Source organism: Amblyomma maculatum, chromosome 10 (assembly GCF_055883805.1).
Source record: "Amblyomma maculatum isolate TAMU_Amacu chromosome 10, ASM5588380v1, whole genome shotgun sequence".
Lineage (NCBI taxonomy): Eukaryota > Metazoa > Arthropoda > Arachnida > Ixodida > Ixodidae > Amblyomma > Amblyomma maculatum.
In genome coordinates this window covers 64013188-64037679 of record NC_139353.1, presented here as the reverse complement: position 1 = coordinate 64037679, position 24492 = coordinate 64013188, and the positions used below count along the sequence as shown (strand labels likewise).

Below are 24492 nucleotides of genomic sequence, written 5' to 3'. Positions count from 1 at the left end.
GAATTCGGTTACCATTTACACGAGCGCTACCACCTGTTAAAGGAAACTATACATAGATTAGCCTTCACTCAGCCTAAACCAATGATAATAGAAGGATTGATAAGGTACCGCGGTTCCAATCGGGCACCGAATTCCAATTACAGCAATAGCACTCTTCGAAAACGGATTATTATAAGGCAGAAAAGAATAGAAAAGAGAGGCCGCGATCGTTGGCAAATTCCTGAAGTGAGATGCGTGCGTAAACACCTTCAACCACGGATCTCGGAGGCTGCGCTACATCGCCATTCACTTCGAAACGAAGCTAATGGTAAGGACGTCACGAGTTTGCGGCGATGGCTGGAAGATTTTAAAATTCAATTTTGTCAAGAAATGCGTGTCTTCCGGCTTCGCATTACAATTTGCGTAGTTTTCAGAGGTGTCGTTCCCGCCAGTTTCGTCCTCATCGGATTAGTGGAAACGTCGGAATCGGAAACTGCGGCAACTGAACTGACATCCAGTTCTGGTGGTTGTACCAGTCAAGCGATTCGAAGTGAGGGCGATAACAATTCTGGAAACGACGCAAACTCGGAATACAGACCTTGCTGTAGCAAACGTCAGCATTGCCAGAAAGAAACAAAGAATAAACTTTTACTGATAACAACAATTTGACGGAGTTGTCCTCGGTATTGTTTAGCAACAGCACTTCCTATGACTCACATTCAGTCGCTGCTGCCTGCCTCTTTGCACTGCCAAGCTTTGCAAAAATGTGTCGTCAATTTCCATGGAGCAAGAGTCTCGAGATGATTGCAATCATGCTTTCAATTCCGCTCAATACTTTGGAAAGTTGTTTTTAAAAGCGCGGTCGGGACAACAGTTCTGCCAAAAGCACGAGTCGAGTAACTGCGGTCATTTTGTAACCTGCTGGCGCCATCTGAGAGCGAAGGGCATAAGAACCGACGTGCTTCGCAAGGCGAGAGCAGGACCCCCAGCTGAAGGCGGGAATTAGGTACGTTCGTGGATACAATGATGTGCCTTGAGCGAACACGTCGTTTAAACAAACTAGTGCAAAATTACTTCCCAGTACCCCATTCTGACTTAAGCGGGCTTCAGTTAGGCGATTTGGGGTTAAGAGTGGTTAGAGTCAGGAAAACCGCAACTTTCACTTCAGCTATTATTTTGAGAAACGGCAGCGTAGTACTTATTCCTTGATAGCATGCATTTCAGCATATCTGCAGCAGTTTTCGTTCTCTAAACTTCGGACACTGCGATTCTGGACCGGGATCTCGGGGGTCCCAGACCCACGACCATTGTTGAGAAGCAATCTGAGACTAACGCGCTGATTATCAGGGCTTCGTGAATTCAAAGAAGGCAGCCATATTTATGCGATAACGTTTAAGCAGTTATCGGTGGTACAAGCTCGCATTCTTCACCACGAACTTCCGTTATTCGTCAGAACCTGTGACGTCGTTAAGATCACGTGGCCTTAAGAAATTAATTATATAATGGCGCTAAATTTGAAAATGGGCGCAGAAATTAGGGGATTGTGACGGATAATGAATGGATTCAAGGGTAGTGTTAGTAAAATCTGTACAGTCTATCCTATGAACCTCATAGTATTAAAGACAGTGACTGATGCACTTCGTGGAAGGAAGCTAGAAAACGATCGAAATGGAGGTTTGGTAGGCGTAAATAAAGTGGACTAGATTTCCTAAATGTTTTTTCCGCGGTCCAACCAAACACAGATGGTTCGCGGTGCAGCTTCTTTGGTATGTCTCTGATAAGTGGTTGGGCGACAAATGTTGATCATAAGTTATGAACATTTCTACTCTCGGGTGCTTACGTGACCCGTGAAGTACACACAACTGCAACAGGAATGAACGCGGTTCAAAGTTATTCACGATAGAGTCAATAGTAAGCCAACTGAGGACCTACTGCTGTCAATAGTAGCAGAAAGTAGAACAAAGAAAAACTGAACCTTTCCGATCTTTTTTTGGTGGTGTTTGCATAGGACATATCCAACGTCTGTCTTAAAATATGGGCTCCTGTCCTGCTTTCTTCTTATCTCGTTGCAGACAGCAAAGCCGTAGCGCTCCACAGTGTGCATCAGGACACCAGCACCGCCGAGGCGTACTACATTGCCCTGATCGTGGTCGCCATTGTGGCGGCAGTGGCAGGACTGGCTTTCGCCGTCGTGCTAGTGCTTCTGCTAAGGCGGCAGTCCACGGCGAAGGCTCCCATCACCCGGAACCCGTCGGAGTCCGCTTATGACAATCCGACCTACAAGGTACGCAGTCGCTCGCCTCTGGGCGAATCTACAGCGGCCCTTTTCTGCGCGTATTTTTCCCCGTTCACTATAAATCTTACTTTTGAAACCTGTTAATAAAAGGCAGTAAGAAATAGTTAGGTTTTGAGTGTTTCAAGAACGCTCATGGTGGTTTTGCCACCTGTCGGTTTCGCATCATTTTAAGCTGTAGGGTTCGCAACTTTTGAAAAGTTCTTGGAAAGTCTTAGCTCAGCTTCCAGCGTTGCATGCAATCACAATTAAGGTACTCATTAATATTTCTCAACCATAATGTGAACATTATTTTCCAGCAGACGACATTGTTTTTTTTTCCGTACTGCAGTTTACTAACATTCAACAATATATTTGGTGTCAGAGAATAATAGAGACATTAAGCTTAGCGCTTACCGCTACCGCCTACCAGTACTGCGCGAGCGTTAGTACGCATGCGCAGATCACTCTGACGACGACAGATGGTGTCATGTTCCTGTTATATGCCGGCAGATTCGGCACGCGAGGGCCAGTCAGCGCACGTGCCAACGCCGGCGCGCGGCAATGGTAGGGGGTTGGGGTAAGCGGTGGCGCGAAACTAATTCTCTAATAACGTTACGTGACCAGACTTCACTTACAGAGTGCCTAACAGACTAGTGCGTGCTTTTAAAATGAAAATCCATGCTCAGCAGTCAACTTATTGATTTGTTATATCGACTGTGCAAATATGCAACTGTACAGGCAAATCCGGGTAACTTGGCCTAAACAGTAGAGGGGTTAATTTGTGCTTTTGATGAGAAGGTGTGAGGATGTAATTGCAATTTCGACTGTATATTTTAAGGCACTTACAGAAGCTTTTGGTGCATGGTCGCTCGAGGAAGTTAATTTATTCGCAGTCTAAGCATGTAGCTATGAGCTTAGTACTATTCTCAGTACATAGTTACTTATGTGCAGTGCAGATGAGGTGGCTCCTTAAAACGGCTTGATAATTATAGCGTTTTCTTTGCTTCCTTCGTCCTAAAACATTTGTGGGTATGGGTACATACTTTACAGGTCCAAAGTAATGATTTTGCTGTGTTTTCTATCTTGTTTTACAGACTTACGATGGAGAAAAACCAGAGGAGAAGAACGGCAATGTGCAAGCATGACTGCGCAACTAGAAACATAGTCTTCACGCTGAGCGTTACTGTAATATAGCACTAGTACATACATATAAATATATATATACTATTATTGTTCATAATTTCTGACCCATTGTGTACATACAACAGCAGCAAGGGTGATGTCTTGCGTGTTCTTGCTTCTTTAAGAAACAAATATACACTGCAAGTAACAAAACATGATTTCATCTTGCTGCTATTTTCTTTAAATATGACAGCGAAGACTTCTTTTGCAGTTTTGTAGGGTGTGGTGCGCATGGTGCCTGCCTGTTAAAACATTCAAGTTTTTCCCACTTAGATGTGATTAGGACTATTAAAAAATCCTGGATTATATGTTGGTGAACTCTTCTCAAGAGCTGCTGTTTTCATGCTCAAATTCATTCTTTAAGCATCTAATGAGGGGTGTCAATTTGGGCAGTGATTTAATGCATGTCAGCATATTCAAATACATTTCAACTAAGTTTTATTGTTAGTCATATGTCGTTACTTTGTTTTTCTGCAATTGACCAACTTTCTTAAACTAGACTTGAAGCAGGTTGCTCTTGCATACCTTAATTGTACAAACTCTTTTCTTTGATGTGACAGATTTCATCAAAGCAGTAGATGTGGGTAAACCAGAATTGTACGTTTGTGACTAGCTTTCTACTTGAAAGATGATGACAGCCTTATTTTGTGAGCAGGAACACACTGTTTTCTATGTTTCTTATTAAAACTTGAAGCACTGACTACAGGAACTCATTTGATGAATTTTGTTGGACGGCTGGCACACAACAGATCAAAGTGTCATGTCCAAGCTGGAGGTTGTTTTTTAGTAATGTCATTGAAACCATAATACTTGCTTATATAGAACACCACTCTTTGGTTGCTTGTTCAGAATGTGGTAAACTAAGCAATAGGTAGCCACTTTCTCATACAAACGTCACTTGTGGGACTGGATGACAAAAGAAATGTAATTTTCTTCTCTTCTTTACCTTTGACTTTGTACATATATGCAGCACAATTTCCCATCGATGCTAATTATTACAGTAGTGTATTGTGCCTAATTTCTTCCTTTCAAGAGCAGACAAGATGTCATTAGAGATGCTAATTATTACAGCAGTGCATTTTTCCTAATTTCTCCTTTCAAGAGCATACAAGATGTCATTAGAATTTAACTGAACCTATAGCAAACTGTGCTATTGAAGAAAAGCCTTTCAATGTATCCGTGCTACATAAAAAAATTTGTGAATACATCATGAAGTTGACAATTAGATATGAAACCATTTCTTCCTGCTTTCAACTTTGTCAACCACTGCCACCTCCAGTGCCTTGAGATATGTCCAGTGGACCTCTTTTGGCCGGTGAACTTTTGTTGCTGGTGAACTTCGTACACTGCCAGTTGCATGTATCCCATGAAATGCGACTTATCAGCCATGTGACGCAATGACTGTGTAGGCACAAGGCATTTTAGAGTTTCTAAAACACTTAACATTCATGTCAATCAGAAATTGAGCCAGATTTCTTTTTCTCTTTTTTTTTTCACTTTATTGCTGTTTGAAAGACGAGTGATCATGTGCGATGAAGGTTTGTTCTTTGTTCCTCCACAACTACAATACTTAATTTTATTTGAGAGCTAGCCAGGCTTTGGCTCTTGTTGAAATGCCATACAGAGTGTGTTTAGGATTAAGGTTAACGAAGGGCTGTGACAATGTGATGTGACCTGTCGTTTGACATTCCCCAGTGTTGTTTGTTTGACAGAGTGCTTGTTTTCCTTGGTTTTAGTCCTTGTTCTTGACAGATAGAGACAATCCTTCTACAAGCATTGTTTCAACTATTTCTTTTGTTACGTTAGCGAGTCACATCGACTACAAATATTGTTTATACAAGGAGCACAGCTCTTCCAAGACTATGTTGAATGGTGTGTGTTTGTGTGAGTGTTATTTGTGATTGTAAATATGAAATGTTATCAAAGCTATTAGAAGAGATGAGTACAGGTCTTCACGTGTTTTCTCAAGCGAGAAGAAATGTACATGTGTAGGATGTGTACAATAAATTTATAGTGTGATCAAAGTGGCAGTGTTTTTCTTCTTTGTACATTCAGCAACGCTGTATTTTGGGCTAAGAAATGTGACCAATTAAACAATGAAAACCTAATTTTATGATGAGTCTTCCAGCTCATCATATTCTACAGATTTTACTTATAGTGCATAGCAATGTTGGACGTCAAAGTAACATAAATTCGTCGCACCAATTTTGCATGCAAACTTAAGCAGTATTTTTGGCTGGAATGGTCACTAGATACCAGGTGTCCTTAACTACATCCTGATGTCTTTAAGGTTTGCTTTGATATTCCCATTTCTTTAATTGATTTTGAATTAAAGCGTGTCGCTGTCCCCATTGTTTTCATTTTCCAATGCATCCTTAAATATGCACACGCGCGTCATAACTGCCCCAGAACTCTCGCTCAGTGCGAATTGTGTGCACTGTCTTTTTTTGCAATGTCAAAGCAGCCATGATCTTCTGTAATCAGGTATTTTTCATTTGCATGTAAGAAGCGGAATAAGGGGTAGAATTATGGACAAATATTGGAAGAGGCTGTTGACATGAGGGGTGAAGGTCCTATTTCTGCAAAGCATTTCTACGACTTTCATCATAAGGTTGCGTTTCGTATGATGTTCTAGCAGAAATTTTAATGGCATTAGCTCTTGCTACTTACATTTGCCGGCTTCTCATCCGTTTCCCCGTAACTTTCAGATTCAAGATGGCGGTCAAGACACGGGATCATAGCTACAGCATTGAAAATAATTCCTCATATATGAGAAATAGAGAATGAGAGTAAACTCCATTTCGCACGAAGTTGTGGAGCGTAATCACACCCTTGCACGTTGTTGCAATGAATTCTGATTGTCCTAACAACATATCCTCTAAAACTGTTGACTACTGGTAATAATTGTTAATTAAGACTGGAGACTCAAGCCTGCGCGGCGGCTGGCAATTTTACACAATGCTTCCACAATCGGTGCGGCCTTCCCAACGAGAAAACAAAAAACCCTTTGCTGAACAGAAATGGGAATATGTTAACTCCTCAAAGGTACTAGTTGTTAATAGCAATTGTGCTTAGTTAGGATGTTGTGGGAAAAAAAGGTGCAAGAAGGGGGTCCTTAGTTCTGCGTTTATGTTTGCGGATCGTGCCTCTTGAAACAGCTCCTAGATGTACGAGAAACGACGCAGCTTCTGCTGCGCTCCCAGAAGTAGAAGCGGTCCTTGCAATTGAGAACCGTTGCTGTCGGTCCGCAGGGCGTAATAACACATCAGTAATCATGGCTTCGACAGGAAGAGCTTCACTACAGCTGACCATCCACAACATATTTCGCACATTCACCATTTTCCACTGGAACACTCGTGGTTTACATCCGAAACTCACTGATTTTCGGCAGCTTGTGCGAGCGCACCACTTTCCTTTCATAGTCATCTGTGAATCGCGCGTGGAGGAAACTGACTACACGAATACTATTTTCATCATTCACAACGACCAGAAGACGTCAGCAGATTGCTGATAGGCATTCGCAAGGATATCCCGGACTCCTTTGTTGAAGTCCCGCTTCACAATGACAACGAATATGTGTGCGCCGTAACAGTAATCGGGAGACAAGAGTACACTCTTATTTAAGTATATCTTGACTCAGACAGGCCATTCGATGTTTCGATGCTTGAAAACTTGATAATAAAGACGCCCACTCCACTTATTATTTGCGGAGACTTCAACGATCACAATGAAATTGGGGCAGCTAACGCACATGTGCCCGAGGTGCCAAGCTTGCAGAACCTTCTGGCAAAAGATTCAATGGAACCGGTAAATGACGGCAGCATAACCTAGCTCCGAGGCTTGACGACTGCCAGCAGCATTGACGTGATCTCCTCATATCAGCTTTCCGTGCACAGATGGCATCAAAGAAATTTCTTATAAAGCCTACATACTGGGATGCATACAAAGAAGCTGCAAACAGAGGAATTACTGCCGCAACCCGAAATGAGGAACTGATATCGACAATGCTTATTGTCTCAGAGAAAGTACACGAATCACAGCTAAGAGTGATAGCTTACCCTCAAATGATGAGACATTTCAAAGGCTGTGCGCTATTTGCAGGCGAGCTGAAAGTAAAGCTTTGCGCACAAAAAACCTTGATGACCTTCGTACCTGCCGACGGGTAGAACGTCACATTCGTCGCTGCCTGGATAGGCTTAGTCTGCAAAGATGGCGCGACTTTTGTTCTAGGCTGGATGTGCACAAACCAGTAGCCAAAATTTGGCGGATAGTTCGCGGTATACGCACGCCCTTCCAACAGCTTCACCTTTTCACATCCCTATTTCTACATGAACAAAAATCCATTAAAGAATTCTCAGAAGTATACTGCAGACTACTGTCAGCGAGTTCAGGGCATTCCGTACACTTCACAGAGGGTCTGTCAGGCATCCCCCAGGCAGCAGTGCCAGCGATGGACCCATCTTTCACAATTGAAGAACTATCCACAGCTATTGCGGAATTAAACAGATGGACGTCTCCGGGTCCTGATGAAGTGACCTATGACGCAATCGCCAAGCTAACTCACAACTCCCGCCTTCGACTCCTGGAATATTACAATTCTTCCTAGATGTCTGGTGAGGTCCCCACGAAATGGAAGTTGGCTAAAATTGTGCCCGTTTTGAAACCTCCTAAACAGCCAACAAGTTACGCATCCTTCCTACCCATCGCCCTACTGAGTTGCGTAAGTAAGCTTATGGAGCGAATGATCTGCAAACATGTCAACTGGTTCCTCGAGAACAGAAATGAGTATCCTCAAGAAATGAACGATTTTCGCCAAAATGGGTCTGCGACTGATAATGTCATTGCCGTTGTCTCATCACTTGAAGAGTACTTTAACGCTGGGTACATCCCGATAGCCATTTTCCTTGACATAAAGGCCGCTTTTGACCCTGTTTCATCATGCAATTCTAGCAGTCTTGACCAGCCTTCGCCTCGGAGGAAAGCTTTACAACTGGATTGGACACTATTTACAAGAGCGGCTAATATTTGTGAGCTCTCGAAATGGCCCCACTATTTTTCACGCAGTGAAGAGAAGCGTACCTCAGGGAGCTGTGCTCAGCCCTATTCCGTTCAATATTGCCCTTATATATATAACAAGAAATCTTCCGCGAGGGGTACGCATGACAATTTTTGCAGATGATCTCTGCATCTGGAGTGCATCTTGTTCGTTTTATATTACGCAGCAGCGTATTCAGAGAGCGTTACTGCGCATATCCCATTGTACTTGGCTCCCCGGGGTCTTCGCCTCTCATCAGAAAAGTGTGCTGCTATGGCTTTCACAAGAAAGAGAATGACTCTATACCCGCTCCTTCTGGGTGGACGGACACTATCCTATTTACGATCACAACGATCCCTTAGTATTATGATTGACAGTAATCTTCCTTGGACACCTCATATATATATAAAAAAAACTCAGCAAGTAGATCAGTGCAGCATCGCAGGTTTTCAGAATCATGACGGGAGCACAATGGGGCAACAACTGCCGGTCGATGGTTCTCCTTGAAAAAGCCTACGTTGAAGGACGTTATGCTACTATTTACCGGTGCTTCAAAGATGATCTCCAACAACTAAAAAGATTCCTGAAGCCGCACGGAATAACTGCTTGCGGATATGCCTTGGACTCCCAAAGAGGTCCTCTGCATCAGGAACACTTGCAGAAGCAAGATATCTCCCGCTAGATGTGATTGCCGCCCAAGAAACAATGCGTACCCATTTCCGGCATGTCCTCCAAGGGAAGAAGCACTTTTTACACACCGTGTCCACCTAACTGACTGCAACTCTGGCTTTGGTCAAGCTGTACAGTTTCTGCCCCTCCCTCATATTATTCAGCCACGAAATCTACTACCTCTCACCTTTCCTTCATGTACACTATCGTCTCTAAAGGAGGATATGTCGGTTCCTGACGTGGATGCGAAGAGCCGCATGCCACAGGCAGCATTTCTGCAAGCCGCTCTTGCCTATACTTTGCCAAGGAATATGTGCAGTCCACCCACATATTCAACGACGGTTCAACTACACAAGCCACTTCTTCCTGCGCCCTTTATGTGCCCTCAACGAACCATGTCCTGTCTTACCGGCTGCAGCGGAAGGCATTATCTACGACAGCTGAGCTCCATGGCATTAAAGAAGCTAGTTCTTATATCTTGCGCCAAACCCCCGGATGATGGGTTATCTTCACTGATTCCTGAGCATCTTCACAAATCCTGTATAACCTGCTGAAGAAAATCAATCATCAGCCTGTGTCCCTTGACATCCGGTATCTACATCATTTGGCTATTTCCGCAGGCCACTGCATAACATTTCAGTGCAGACCAGCTCACTGTGGCATTAAAGCTAATGAAAAAGCAGATGAAACGGCTCGTAAAGGCCACAATCGTCAGAAATACATTCGGACTTTCTTCACGAAAACTGATGCATCCCAACTGGCTAAAATTTTGCTTCCGAAAAAAAGTATCGACTATAGAGCTTGCCAACAAATCACTACCAATTTTTTACTCAATTGACCCAGATCTAAGACCAAGACTCCCTTCGAAATTTCCTAGCCAACTAGAAACTCGTTACCACCGACTTCGCCTTAACTTTGCATATACAAATGGCTCGCGATACCGTTTTGGTCAAATGAACAGTCCACACTGTGAGAACTGTGGCTCGATTGAAACTGTGGAACATATCCTGCTTGAGTCCTCTGCGTACGCTGACGAGCGTGCGGACTATGAACATAGCATGAAAAGCATAACATAGCGCCTTTAACAATGGACAGTGTTTTAGGTCCCTTAGCATTCCCTAGCCAACAGAGACTCACAATGAAGTTTTTATTTACACATTTGAAAGCAATTGGACTTCTAGACGAACTCTAAATTCACCTTGCATATTACCTTCCTGCATGTTTCGCGCTGTGAACTCATTAAGCACATTTGTCCGATTATGCATTTCATTATTTTATTTTATGCGATTGCTCCACAATGCACCTTACAACGCATTTTATGGCCGCATTTTATCTCCCCCTTCGTTTTTTTTTATTCTCCTCACAATTATTTTTCAATATTTCCCTCCCCAATTCCCCTAACTACGCAGAGTAGCATGCCAGTGAAATCTAAACAACGGCTAAATTTTCTGTTCTTCATGAAAGGGTCTGTCCATCTCTCTCTCTCTCTTACGTCAGTGGCGCTTCAGTGCTTTGAGCAACCGCCTAAAATGCGGGAGTTGCGGTGTTTAAGTCCTTAGTGCCGCTAGATTCTCTCCGGTGATAACTGGTAATGACTTTTCCCTCGCCTCGGGCATCTGGATTTCTCCTAACTTTGCTTCCAGATTTTTAGCAATATCGTGCTACCAGGGATCAATGTCCTTTGTTGTGAATCTCGCAACTGAACTACACACAAGGCGAAACAACAACATAGCTGCGCGACCGGGACAAGGACGAAGACGAGACAAGACGCTGTTACGACCATGCATCCGCATTTGCGCGCTCTATTGTTCGCCTGTGGGCATGGATAAGTGCTGTGGATATGTGGTGATGGTCCAATGGCTCTAAGTGAGCCTGTTTCCAGGAATCCTGTTTTGTAAGCCTGTTTTGCTTTGTGGACAACCTGCAAATGCCAAATTGACCCTGTCAAGAGAACGTCTGGAAAAACACAAAGAAACGTCCCCCTGCGGGAAATAGCAGGAAGTGCTTTCTTTCTTTTGTTCACCCTTCCAGTCGAGAAGTGCTATCCTCCAGTGATGAATGCCTCCTATCCAAAGGAGACGACAGAGTGACATGTCCGCTGACGTGCAGGACAAGAAAGGAGCATGACGCATACGGCCATTAAATGATTTCCCGGGAATGCAGGAAAGATTTGCAATTGTCGAAAACGGACAATGCTGGGAGCGTATGCGGCGCCCAAGTGCACTTGGGTTTCTGAGAAGTAAATCCACTTGCCGGAACCAGCTGCCTATCGATTCTTGGCTGAAGAATAGAAATGTACCTCCTCGCCGTTCCCAAGCTTTTCCCGCCAACAAGTGACCAGGCTCAACGAAACAATGCCGGGCCAGTCAGTGCTTCAGACCATCAGTGCAGTGATGTGTTCGATTGGATGCCGATATCTGAGGGGCGTGCCCTGGATTTGGTTGGTCAGCATCTTCAGAGAGGGGCTGGACATAGGGGGTTTTAAGGACGCTGCAGAGCACGAAATGTCGCTCTGAGCCCTGGGTAAACGGCTCATCCAGTCGCTTCTCGCTATGAACTCTTAACGCTTGTCATTTTGCTGATGTACCCTTCTTTTTCGTGTAAATAATCATGTAAATAAGTTTTCTCAAAGTGCCAGTAAACGTGCTTGTACATATTTCACCAACTTCGAAGATTCAGTCCTTCTTCAACCCCGAGTCTGCACGCTGCCAAGTGAAGGCCGGGTCGACTTAGTCCCAGCGTCACGACAACTGGTGACCAGCGTTGGGATCTGAATCTGCAAGCCACAACATCTGGTGATTGGAGGTGGATCTGAAGCTACAAGCCACCACATCTTGTGATCGGAGGTGGCATCTCAAGCAACAAGCAGGAGCAACAATCGGCCAACAAGAGAGCAGCTCGGAACATCGATCGCATGTGTGGGTGAGTGCTTGGCTTTTCTTCTGATGTGGACCAGGTTCTAGAACAGGGTTAGATTTTAGAACTGGTAAAAAGTGTTGAAACGCCTTTAGGTTTGGTAGTTTGCACTGTTGTTTTGGAAGTAGCCGACACTCGGAGCGATCATGGACCTACAAAAGCTGCAGAAACCGGACCTGTTGCAATTGTGTGAGGAATTGGGAATTGATACAAGTGGTTTGGCACGAAAACCTTTGATTATAAAGGCAATCACAGATTTGGGAGCCGATGATGAGGAGCTCAGTGAAGCATGGAACCTCATCGCCCAAAAAAAGGAGGAGCAGCTCAGACAGCAGAAAGAGCGGGAAAAAGAGGAAAAGAGGCGTGAGCGTGAACTTGAGAGGGAAAAAGAGGAATGGGAGCGCGAACGTGAGAGGGAAAAAGAGGAAAGGGAGCGCGAACGTGAGAGGGAAAAAGAGGAAAGGGAGCACGAACGTGAGAAGCGTGAAAGAGAAGCAAAAAAGCTGGACCAAGAAATTGAGCTCCGGAAATTAGAACTAGAGTTGAGCAAGAGGTCGGGCAATTGTCCCCAGCTAGCGGTACCTCTTCTCAACAAGGAGGCAGATTTCAAGATGTCAAAGTACATGCAGCCATATGTGATATCAGGGGATATCGGTCTGTATCTGGCTAACTTTGAGCGAACCTGCGAAAAACTGTCCTTCCAGCGAGACACTTGGTCTCAGAGATTATTGACGGTTCTGCCCTGCGAGGCAGCGGAGGTTGTCGCGCGGCTAAGCAAGGAGGACGCGGCCAACTACGAGAAGGTCAAAGCTTGTCTTCTGAGAAAGTATAGGCTTAGCGCCGAGGCGTTCAGACAACGTTTTCGGAACGCTACTAAGTCCAGGGACGAGAGTTACCCTGAATTCCTATACAATTTAAGAGTTAATTTGGGCGAGTGGCTAAAGAGCACTGATTCCTACAGTGATAGGGACGCTGTAGTCGAGCGAATTCTTTTGGAGCAGTTTTATAACTGCCTCCCAGAAAAAGAACGAAATTGGTTACAGGACCGAGGCGAAATTAAGTCGGCAACTGAAGCTGCCGAACTTATTGAGGAGTATGCTTCTCGCCGACAATTCAGCAACCCAGCAGTGAATAGGCCCCGCAATCCCAAGTTCAGTGTGAAAAACCGTCAGGAAAGGCACTTTGCTAGAGTTGGAAACGAAGAAATGAAGGTTTCTTCAGGCAAATTCCCTAGAAAGGACGGCAGTGAGAAAAGTCGGGAAGTGACCAACGTGCAGAACACAAAGAATAAGCTTGAGGCTAGGAAGCCGCTCACATGCTTTAGGTGTAATGAGCAGGGTCACATTGCCGTCAACTGCCGGAAAGAAAAGATTGCTTTCTCGTATGTCAGGGACTGCGATGAAAATATGCAGCTTTTAGAACCCTACCTGCATGACCTAGTAGTCAACGGGAAGCCTTGCAAGGTACTGCGCGATTCGGCCGCAACGATGGATGTTGTCCATCCGGCGTATGTGTCGCCCTCCGACTATACAGGACAGTGTGCATGGATCCGACAGGTAGTTGAGGAACAGAGTGTGTGCTTGCCGATCGCGAACGTGGTCATCGAGGGCCCTTTCGGCGAATTAACAACCGAGGCTGCCGTTTCAGGAAAGCTTCCTAAGTGCTATCCGTATTTGTTCTCCAACAAATCGGACATGCTACTGCGAAAGAGGGGCGTCCTTTTCGGAGACAGAGTTGTGCAAGCCTTAACACGTTCAAAGGCGCGAGAACTAGCTACACTGCTCATTCCAGAAGAATCCACAGCGGAGGAAACGGCAGTTAAAACAGTGGTAGATGCGGAAGATAGCAGGTCAGAAAACTTTGAGAGCGAGGCATCTCAGATAAGTCAACTTGAAAGTGAGCTTGATGAGACGCGGAATGAGGACGTTCGTGAGAGTAACCTCTTGCCGCCAGTGTCTAGTAATCTCACGAGACTTTTAAGTGGAACCCGAGAGGACTTAGCTATGGAGCAAGCCGTGGTAAATCTAAAGTTGAACCTTCCCGAGGAGATGGGGGATAACTTGATTTGCCTCAGCGGAAAGGGAAGCAACGCTCAGGAGCTTCTCAAAAAGACGGAGCAGAGAGGAGAACTAAAGAAATCCCAGCTGTCCGATCTGGGCGAAATAATAACAGAGTTTGAGGCCTGCTTCGTGGACAGGCCAGGCAGGACTGATTTGACTGAGCACGATATTGAGCTGACTTCAGACGTGCCAGTGCGATCAAGGTGCTACCGATTTTCTCCAAGGCCAAGAGAAATTCTGGATAGGGAAGTAAATCGCATGCTGGAATTAGGAGTAATAAAACCCTCGGAAAGCGATTATGCTTCGCCTATGATCTTAGTAGAAGCTCCAGGTAAAGACCCTAGGCCTGTGGTAGACTACCGAAAGCTAAATTCTCTCACCAGGGATCAAGTGTATCCTATTCCGAATATTGAGGAGAGAGTAGAACAGGTCAGTAGAGCGGCATATGTGACTACGCTGGACCTTACTCGAGGATACTGGCAAGTACCGCTCACTCAACGCGCCAGCAGATACGCGGCTTTCGTCACTCCGACGGGCAGCTACCAGCCAACAGTGATGAGTTTCGGGCTCAAAAATGCTCCATTTTGTTTTTCCCGACTCATGGATAGGGTTTTAAAGGGGTGTGAAACATTCGCGGTGCCTTATTTAGACGACATTGCGGTTTTTTCCGACTCATGGGCGGACCATATGGTACATCTAAGAGCTGTACTGAGCCTTTTGCGTCAAGCTGGACTAACCGTAAAGGCCGAGAAATGTTGCCTGGCAAGGGCGACCGTGGACTACTTGGGTCACAATGTAGGTCAAGGTTTCAGGAAACCCAGCGAGATTAAGATTTCTGCGGTAGCAGACTACCCGCGGCCGAGCACGAAGACGGAAATTCGAGCATTCCTGGGTCTGACTGGGTACTACAATCACTACATCCCTAACTATTCAGCTTTGGCTAGCCCTCTGACCGACGCTCTCCGCAAGACAGAACCGACAAATGTAGTCTGGGACGAACAAAAGGAAGCCTCCTTCGTAAACCTGAAGGCTGTGCTGATTAGCCGTCCGGTATTGCGAGCTCCAGACTATGACCGAGAATTCACGGTCCAGTGTGATGCCAGTGATCGAGGGCTAGGTGCTGTTCTCTGCCAGAGAGATGACGACGGTAATGAGCACCCTGTGCTCTACCTGAGCAGAAAACTGAGTTCTAGAGAGAGAGCTTATTGCGCGTCAGAGAAAGAGTGCGCTTGCATTGTATGGGCCATTCAAAAATTGCAGTGCTATCTTGGAGGGGCCAAATTCACCGTAGAGACGGACCATTGTCCCCTGGCTTGGCTGCAAACTGCGACATCGAGGAACAGTCGCCTTCTTAGGTGGAGCTTGATTTTACAGCAGTACAATTTTGAAATAAGATACAAAAAGGGGAAGTTAAATGGGAATGCGGACGCGCTTAGCCGCTGTTTCTAAGCAGTCCGAGGTGTTCCTCACCATGTATACAAATTGATAATCAGGTTTTTATTTTTTTTTCTCGTGCGCTTGTATATGTGTGACTATGTAAAGCAGCACGTTTGGTTTTCTAGGGATACGTGGGTCCTGAACGTCTTGAGAGTGGGCTTTTCTCGAACAACAATGGCAGTTTTCTTTTGACCTGGTCTCTTCAGACGGGAGCCGAGTGCTTGCTTCGACATGTGGTTGAGTTTCAGACAGCTCGAGCAATTTGGCCTACGACAATCAAGACAACGCGACAAGCAACAGCGAGCTTCAAGCGTTCACGTGCAGGCCATTAAGTCGTCTCTTCATGCAGCAGCTGCGACTGCTGCCCTCCGAGACTCTTCTGGCGGGGGAGGAGGCTGTTACGACCATGCATCCGCATTTGCGCGCTCTATTGTTCGCCTGTGGGCATGGGTAAGTGCTGTGGATATGTGGTGATGGTCCAATGGCTCTAAGTGAGCCTGTTTCCAGGAATCCTGTTTTGTAAGCCTGTTTTGCTTTGTGGACAACCTGCAAATGCCAAATTGACCCTGTCAAGAGAACGTCTGGAAAAACACAAAGAAACGTCCCCCTGCGGGAAATAGCAGGAAGTGCTTTCTTTCTTTTGTTCACCCTTCCAGTCGAGAAGTGCTATCCTCCAGTGATGAATGCCTCCTATCCAAAGGAGACGACAGAGTGACATGTCCGCTGACGTGCAGGACAAGAAAGGAGCATGACGCATACGGCCATTAAATGATTTCCCGGGAATGCAGGAAAGATTTGCAATTGTCGAAAACGGACAATGCTGGGAGCGTATGCGGCGCCCACGTGCACTTGGGTTTCTGAGAAGTAAATCCACTTGCCGGAACCAGCTGCCTATCGATTCTTGGCTGAAGAATAGAAATGTACCTCCTCGCCGTTCCCAAGCTTTTCCCGCCAACAAGTGACCAGGCTCAACGAAACAATGCCGGGCCAGTCAGTGCTTCAGACCATCAGTGCAGTGATGTGTTCGATTGAATGCCGATATCTGAGGGGCGTGCCCTGGATTTGGTTGGTCAGCATCTTCAGAGAGGGGCTGGACATAGGGGGTTTTAAGGACGCTGCAGAGCACGAAATGTCGCTCTGAGCCCTGGGTAAACGGCTCATCCAGTCGCTTCTCGCTATGAACTCTTAACGCTTGTCATTTTGCTGATGTACCCTTCTTTTTCGTGTAAATAATCATGTAAATAAGTTTTCTCAAAGTGCCAGTAAACCTGCTTGTACATATTTCACCAACTTCGAAGATTCAGTCCTTCTTCAACCCCGAGTCTGCACGCTACCAAGTGAAGGCCGGGTCGACTTAGTCCCAGCGTCACGACAACGCACACAAACGCAGACTAACTTAATTTACTTAGTGATGGAATACAAGGTGAATACAAGGTGTACACGGGCGGCAGCGGAGGTGGCGAAAGGACGCTTGGCTTATCTGCTCTTTTACTTTTGCTTATCCAGACTTCCCCTGCAACTGCTGCCCTGGCTGCGGTAATGTGCCCTGATTGACGTCATCCACCCCGTGCAAGTGTTGTCGCGTTTCCTGTGCCGGAATTACAGCTGAACACACGGGCGGCAGCGGCGGCGGCGAAAGGACGCTTGGCTTATTTGCTCTTTTACTTTTGCTTATCCAGGTTGGTAAAATGTACTTACTCGTTGCTTAACTCTCCGCTGCTGCTACCGCCGTTGCCACCGTGTTCCGTGCTCTGCTCAGTGGTGTGCACATGTGCTCTATATGTCTTTTTTGTACTGTGTGAAACCTCGAGCTTCTGGTCCACGAGTCATGGCAGACACTTGGCAGTCCTGCAATGAGCCCCTGCCAGATGACGGCCAATTCCTGATGTGCTGCGAATGTGAGTCTTCCTATCATATTGATAGTTGTTCTGGCTGGTCGGAGTCAACATTTAAGATCGAAGGCGAGGGCGGGCGCAGGGCATGGCGATGCGTGGCATGCCGTCCATCAAAAGCCAATGGTTGGGACATAGGGAACATGGACTCTGAGCTAACTGTTTGCCTGGCAAATATAACTCAAAGGCTTGATGCTCTAGCAGGATTACCTGCTAAAGTTGAGGAAATTAAGGAACTCAATCGATTTATTGCTCCAGAAGTATGACGACATCCTGAACCAAAAAGGTAAACAAGAAAAGGACATTAGTAACTTGAACAGACGTGTAGACAAATTAGAGGCGGTATGTATTTCAAGTGACGTTCACCAACTGAAAGCGACTGTCAATAATTTGGAATTTCGTAGCAGAAAGTTAAACATAGAAGTTCATGATATCCGAGCTACGCCAAATGAGGACGATGTGTAAGTTGAATGCTGTGGCTAAGACTGTTAACCTGCCAGAGCTAACGGCGATTGACATTGGCGCTATTCACAGGCTTCCGTTAAGGCCAAAAAAGAAAAAAAAAGCGCCTGGAATTCTTGTTCGGTTTGCCCAGCAGTCAACCGGAGATAAATGTTTGGAAAAGGGTAAAGCCCTCAAAAATGGTTCATCTGGAGTCACCATCACTGAAAACATGACACATCAAAACAGAGAACTGCTCCGTCGCGCTAAGGAATGGGCAGAGGACAACGATTATCGATTTTCATGGCATTGCAATGACAGGATTCTAGTGAGAAAAAGTGAGGGCGATAGCGCTTTTGTCATTCGTTGCGTGGCTGACCTTGATAAGCTGTGACACGGCTCTACCTGAAAAAGCCTTCCGTTTGTGTGTTTGCTTTTGCTCCGATCATGCTGGATTCTTCGACTGCGCAGGTAGACGTGGTAAACCTTAAATACGTTTGCGATACTAGTTTTCAGAAGTGCCTTAGTTGTGTTCATTTTAACTTGAGATCCAGTAGAAATAAGCAGGATGCACTTGACTATTTTTTCGGCGAAGCGCAAATACGCTTTTGTCATGATGTTTTCAGAAACATGGTTTGCCCTGGAAGAGGATGTGCTCACATTTCCGACTTATAAATCTTATTACATGAGCCGCACAGGCAAAAGGGGTGGTGGCGTAGCAATGCTAATATCTAACTCAATGGATTCTGAAGTAATGTCAGAATTCAGCTGTATCACTCCTTTTTACGAAACGCTTGCCATTAGATGTGGTACTTCTGTTTTTTTGTGTTTGTTATCGCCCCCCTTCAAATGACGTTCGTCTGTTCTTGTCTTTTTTAGACTCTTTCTTAGAATTTGTCAGTGCAAGAAAATATACATTAATTATGGGTGGTGATCTAAACATTGACATGTTACAGAATAACAGGGTTAAATTAGAACTAGAATCATTATTAAGCTCTCACTCCTGTCAAAACTTTATAACGTCTCCTACGCGAGTAACTACACAATCAGCAACATTTTTAGATCTGTTTGTCACCAATATTGATCCTTCGCTTGTTAGAGCCGGCACTTTGATGTACGATATCAGCGACCACTTGCCTATATTTATGTTTGTCAGTCAAGTAATTAACACGCCTACACGTATGCGCTCAAAATTTTCATACAGACGCATTACTCCTGATACGCTCTCCGCTTTTAGAGAATGCTTAAGTAGAGAAAACTGGAACGATGTGTTCGCAGTGAGCGATCCTAACATAGCGTACGAGATATTTATGAACAAGTTCTCTAAGGTATACCTTGCCTGTTTTCCTATCAAGACGTTTAAACTTTGTAAGAAAAGTAGAAAGCCTTGGGTGGATAAAGAGTGTTTTAAGCTTATTAAAAGACGGGACCAGTTGTTGAAAGCGTTTATAGAGAGTAATTTTCTTGAATCCCTCAAAGTGTTCAAGAAGTACAGGAATTCAGTCACAAAACACCTTGGTAATGCAAAAAAGCAACATTACTCTAACCTCTTCGAAGCAACACAAGGACGCACAAACAACGTTTGGAAGGCACTCAACACTATTTAGTAATGATTCAGAAGCGGTAACCACAATCGTAAAAGATGGGATAGAACTTCAAGGCACTACGTTAGCTGACGCATTTAATGATTTCTTCTTATCAGTCGGCGATGCTACCAGCAGAAACCCTGATTTAACATATAATAAGGACCGAAGTCATCCAACTATATATCTAGAGCCAGTCTCAAATAGTGAGCTTGTAGAGACATTTTTAACCCTAAGCAATAGTAGAGCTGCTGACGCGGGCAATATTCAAGTGAAACCTGTAAAATTTGCCATTGATATATTAGCACCTTGTCTTGCCCACATTTATATTATGTGTTTGTCCGCAGGATGCTTTCCCCAAAAAATGCAGCGAGCAAAAGTGACAGTTGTCTTTAAGAAGGGAAATAGAAATGACATGTGAAACTACCGCCCCATATTCGTTTTACCTGTATTTTCCAAAGGTTTAGACAAAATAATTTTGAAACGCCGGACCTCTTTCACTGAATGCTACAACTTAATAACATCTGCTCACTTTGGTTTCCGCAGGAACAAGTCTACGGAACTCGCACTGCTGGCCCAAAAGGAGTTCCTTCTCGAAAACTTTGAATGTAAACGTATGGTACTTGGGCTGTTTCTGGATTTTTCCAAAGCCTTTGATCTCATTAATCATGAAATTCTCCTTCAGAAACTCGAACTCTATGGCATAAGAGGCATTTCGTATCAATTAATTACGTCTTACTTACAATACCGTACTCAATTTGTCGTCATTGAAGGAAAACGCTCCACAAAAAAGTCAATTAAAACCATTTCTTTTTATACTGTATATTAACGAGATAGTTCGCGTTGATGCAATGACACATTACATAATCTATGCTGACGACACAAGTTTATTCTTTTCAGGCAAATCGTGTGTTGATCTATGTATTCGAGCGAATAGAACGTTGTCCGAGATTAATGCCTGGGCTCAAATTAACTGCCTAAAGCTAAACATTAATAAAACGAAGGCTATTTTATTTCCCTCCCGACACACACATGTCGAGCGACCTTCCATTTTCTTAAATAACACTGAAATTGAAGTGGTAAAGTGCTTTAAATCACTGGGCGTGTTATTCTCAGAAAACATGACATGGATGATCATGTAAACTATATTGTTTGTAAGCTATCTATGACAGCTGGCATTATGCGCCGTTACTGCTACAATTTTCCTATACCTGTTAACATGCTCATATATAATTCTTTATTTTCCTCTTTATTAAATTATGCGTTTTCTGTATGGGCAACAACAATAGTCGGAAATATTAGCAAACTCACTGTTTTGCAGAAAAGGGATTTACGCCTCGCCTGTAAAGTTCCATATCGCTTCCACACAGCAGGCCTATTTAAGAAGTACCACACTATACAAGTTAAATTGATGAATGATCACAGACTATGCCGCTTATATAAACTCAGTTTAATAAAAAATAATGATGCCATCACTACCTTAGCACGGCTAGAGAAAAACATCTCTGCTTTTAATGTGCGCCATCCTGAGGTGTGGTATGTTCCAAATTGTAGAACCGATTATGGAAATCAAATGTTAAAATTTAAATTGCCTACACTTCTGAATCACATGATAAAGGATGCTAACACTGACATATCAGATATACCAACAAAAGAGCTGCGTTTATTGTTTGTATAATGTTGTTATATGATTTTCTTGTTCTTCTTGCCTGTTTCATACCTACTTTTTTTTTAACGATGTTGTCATATCCGACTGTGTTCTCTTGCGCACGCTGCTGTCCTACCCCGTGTGCTAGGGGGTCAGGGCTTTTCAAGCTGTTCACACAGCTTTTTCCTGTCCTCCTCGCAGCATCTTTTTGTTGTGGAATAAATTTCAATTTCAAATTTCAAAATATAAGCGGTCTAAGTTAAAATATAGTCGTCAAAACGCCGGCTCGTCACCAAGTACCAGGTAATATACCAGATATCGTAGAAAAAAAATTACGATCAAAGAAGATATAGTCAACAAAGGAAATTCAAAATGCTAAGTGTTCTGCCAACACTGGTAGCGGCCGCCACGTTGTCCTGGGCGCAATCGAATTTTCGCCACTGGTATTTGCGTGTTCCGAGGTTGAACACGTGCCGCATTGGAAGAGTGTTAGCTCTCCATCATGGTAACAGCCGTCTTCAGTTTCAGTCTTGAAATTGGCATCAGACCTCACAAATAGGCACACAGGATAGGCGCTGACTTCAACTCCTTTTTAGAAACTACAGCACATAGAAACTTCTTCTAGGAAGGAATGCTCTCACACCGTCGGCAACATATGTAGGCCAGTTTAGGTCTTCCCTATCTTAACAAAATTCAAAAGACGACTTTCACTACTAAGTAGTGATACTGATGAGTCACTGATGCATTCCGAACGCAGCCTTTTATCATAAGAGGCTTCGAGGAACTCACATATACGAGAGCGGCATGTGCGTACGAGTCACTGGCGATGTCAATAGAAAACAAGGCTTCACTAAAAAGTACGTCAAGCCCTACGTCAAATGTGCACCGAGGTTATTCATCAAATCCCCTTAACCTGTGGCAAGATATACAGCGGCCAAAATGGCCAATTTGTGAATGATCGGGCTGCAGAGCATAAGCATTCTCTGAAAAACAATCCGAATTTACATCTGCCTGCCCATTGCAAATCGTGCGATTTGAAACCAAAGTGTGAACCGATGTTCACAGAAATTAGGATTTTAGGCAGCAGCAGCAACACTAATGCCCGTGAGTTGCTCAAAGCCTCTTTTATTAAAAGGCTAGGTTCGCAATGCATCAGTGACTCATCAGTATCACTATTTAGTAGTGAAATTCGTCTACTGAATTTTGTTAAAATTCAGTAGACAACTTTCGTCGGCGTGGTCCCGGCGGTAACCACGGCGCGCCACGTGACGCTGTGACGTCACACTCACGTGACACACGGGCTGGCAGGGGCGGCCAACTTGGGTCTCTCGTTTCACATGGGACGGTTATGTCAGAATCAGCCTGCTAGAACCCTGGCATTTAGGTTACACCTATAGGCCACCAAGGAACGTTCATATCGGTTGGTTAAAGCGGCCGCTTTATATGTAGGCTGAGGAAGAAGAAGAGCAGAAGAACGCTCGGTCACCCGCAGGAAATGCTTTCGCTCAATATTTGGTCCAGCAGCGTTGAACCCTTCTAATTTTATTTTGAATAAGAAGTTTCTATGTGGTGTTGTTTTAAAAAAGAAGTTGAAGTCAGCGCCTATCCGGTGTGTATATCTGTTAGCGCTGTGAATCTTTCCTTTGAAATTCATGAAATATCCCGAAGTGTTGCTTTTTAAATCCACAGCAAGCGGACATGGCTCTACATGCGTCATTTACTCGTCTAGTAGTGCGTGACGCTCAAAGTCACACAGAGAAAGAGATCTGCACTCTCGCTGTTTGGTCAGTGAACCATTGGCGAGAATTAACCCACCTTGATGGTTGAGTGACTGCTGAGTTGTCCTACTTTTCATAAGGTTACAACTCCGAAAATGATCAGTGCGGCCACATTTAATAAAGCGAGTGGTGAAATTTCATTAAACGTTGGAGGACGGGAAGGAAAAGTAAACAGACGTGTTGAGGCTGAAGCTCGGAGACAGGGGGCAGGCCACTCCTACTGAGCTCAGAGGACGTGGTGTGGAAGGTAGGTAGTGGGAAGTTCACGTGGCAACAGAGTAATGCATGTACAGGCGAGTAGCTTGAGGTGGCTAGCTTATGAAAGGGAACCACTGTTTTGCACGAAAAGGTGATATTGACTGTTGATTATTCTCTTTCTTGATTTTTATTCTCTTCATAAAGTGATCTCTCTTCTCACGTTCCTCGACTTGGTGTCCTTGCACACAGCGAGTCGATCGGTGTGAAAATTCCAAGAAATGAAGCGGCACAATTTGAGTGCCGATAATGACGTCGTAGTCCAATACGGCGACTGAAAGCGGAGCCACGTGTATAGTACTTCATTGGCCGAATGGCGGCATAGTTTCGGAACCGTAAATTCCAAATGGCAGCGAGATGGCCGTGCATTTTCTTTTCCTTCTTCCTACAGTCGCAACAACAACAACAATAAGTGTCTAAAGTGGAAAATGAGAGCTGTTCGTAGATGGCTGCTTCACGACTTGCTGCTGGCACTGTGTTACAACTCTATTTATTTTAGAGCGCAGCTCTTTGGCGCCCGTTCCTGGGTTTCGCGTCGTCGGCCACGTCGCCCTCGTAACCGGCCGCGCCCCCTTTCATCCCCTTAGTTCGAGCCGGCGCTTCGGCAACCGGAGCCTCGCAGGAAGAGGAAGGGGGTACACTCAGCGACGAACGATGGGGGCAGGAGCGCGCGCAGCAACCGGAGGAGACGCACTATTGATGACGTATATCGGTTTACCGGACCCCTCCCACGCAGGTGCAGTGGCCGCGATTACACGCACCTCTGTCAAAGTGTGCACGCCGGAGGAGGCCCTATCAAACTGGTGTACGTCTTCGTTAGTACGTCTCCTCTCTGTTATCTTTGGCCGAGTTGCCCTTACTATAATGAGGCCTCAGTCCAACGCGTGTTCAGGGAAGGTGGTTTGGGGGGATAGGGAAGACTAGGGACCGCCTTAAAATTAACCCCTCTACTCCTCCAAATTTCTTTGCATAGCACTAGGATGAGATTCGTAAAACAGGCAATTTATTGGTGTGTCGACCAAACGAACGGATTTATATGATCAGAAATGAGAAAGGAGTGAAGATGCCTCCTAATTGTTTTTTTTTTTACTTGGGCACTGGTACACAAACTCTTTTTCTGAGGCAAATGCAAAAAATAAGTATATGAACATTCTACCCCTCTTGGTATTACTTTTTCGCTTCTACATTCTCTTGAGTGATTGAAACAATTCTCATCAAATCGCCGTAGGGAAACGCTTTACTCAGTTGTTCTTTCTAGTCGTTGTTTTCAACATGACGGATGAATTAAAAAGCTGGTCTGAAACAAAAAAAAAAAAAAAGAGAACGGAAATAATTAGGAATA

At 44.7% G+C, this 24492-nt stretch overlaps 1 protein-coding gene and 1 long non-coding RNA gene across 2 annotated transcripts in view; both read left to right on the top strand.

The window, feature by feature from the left end:
• The window catches only part of LOC146176689 (uncharacterized), a 181386-nt gene extending 175931 nt beyond the window's left edge, over positions 1 to 5455 (top strand). The window contains exons 24-25 of the mRNA XM_084582925.1: positions 2052 to 2263; positions 3349 to 5455. Of these exons, the coding sequence (XP_084439051.1) occupies positions 2052 to 2263; positions 3349 to 3399 (263 nt within the window). The 3' untranslated portion in view covers positions 3400 to 5455. The remainder of the gene's footprint in view (positions 1 to 2051; positions 2264 to 3348) is intronic.
• An 11880-nt stretch (positions 5456 to 17335) lies between these two features.
• Positions 17336 to 24492, top strand: part of LOC146176688 (uncharacterized) — a 151437-nt gene continuing 144280 nt past the window's right edge. Inside the window, exon 1 of the long non-coding RNA XR_014701350.1 lies at positions 17336 to 17451. This is a non-coding gene — a long non-coding RNA (uncharacterized LOC146176688). The remainder of the gene's footprint in view (positions 17452 to 24492) is intronic.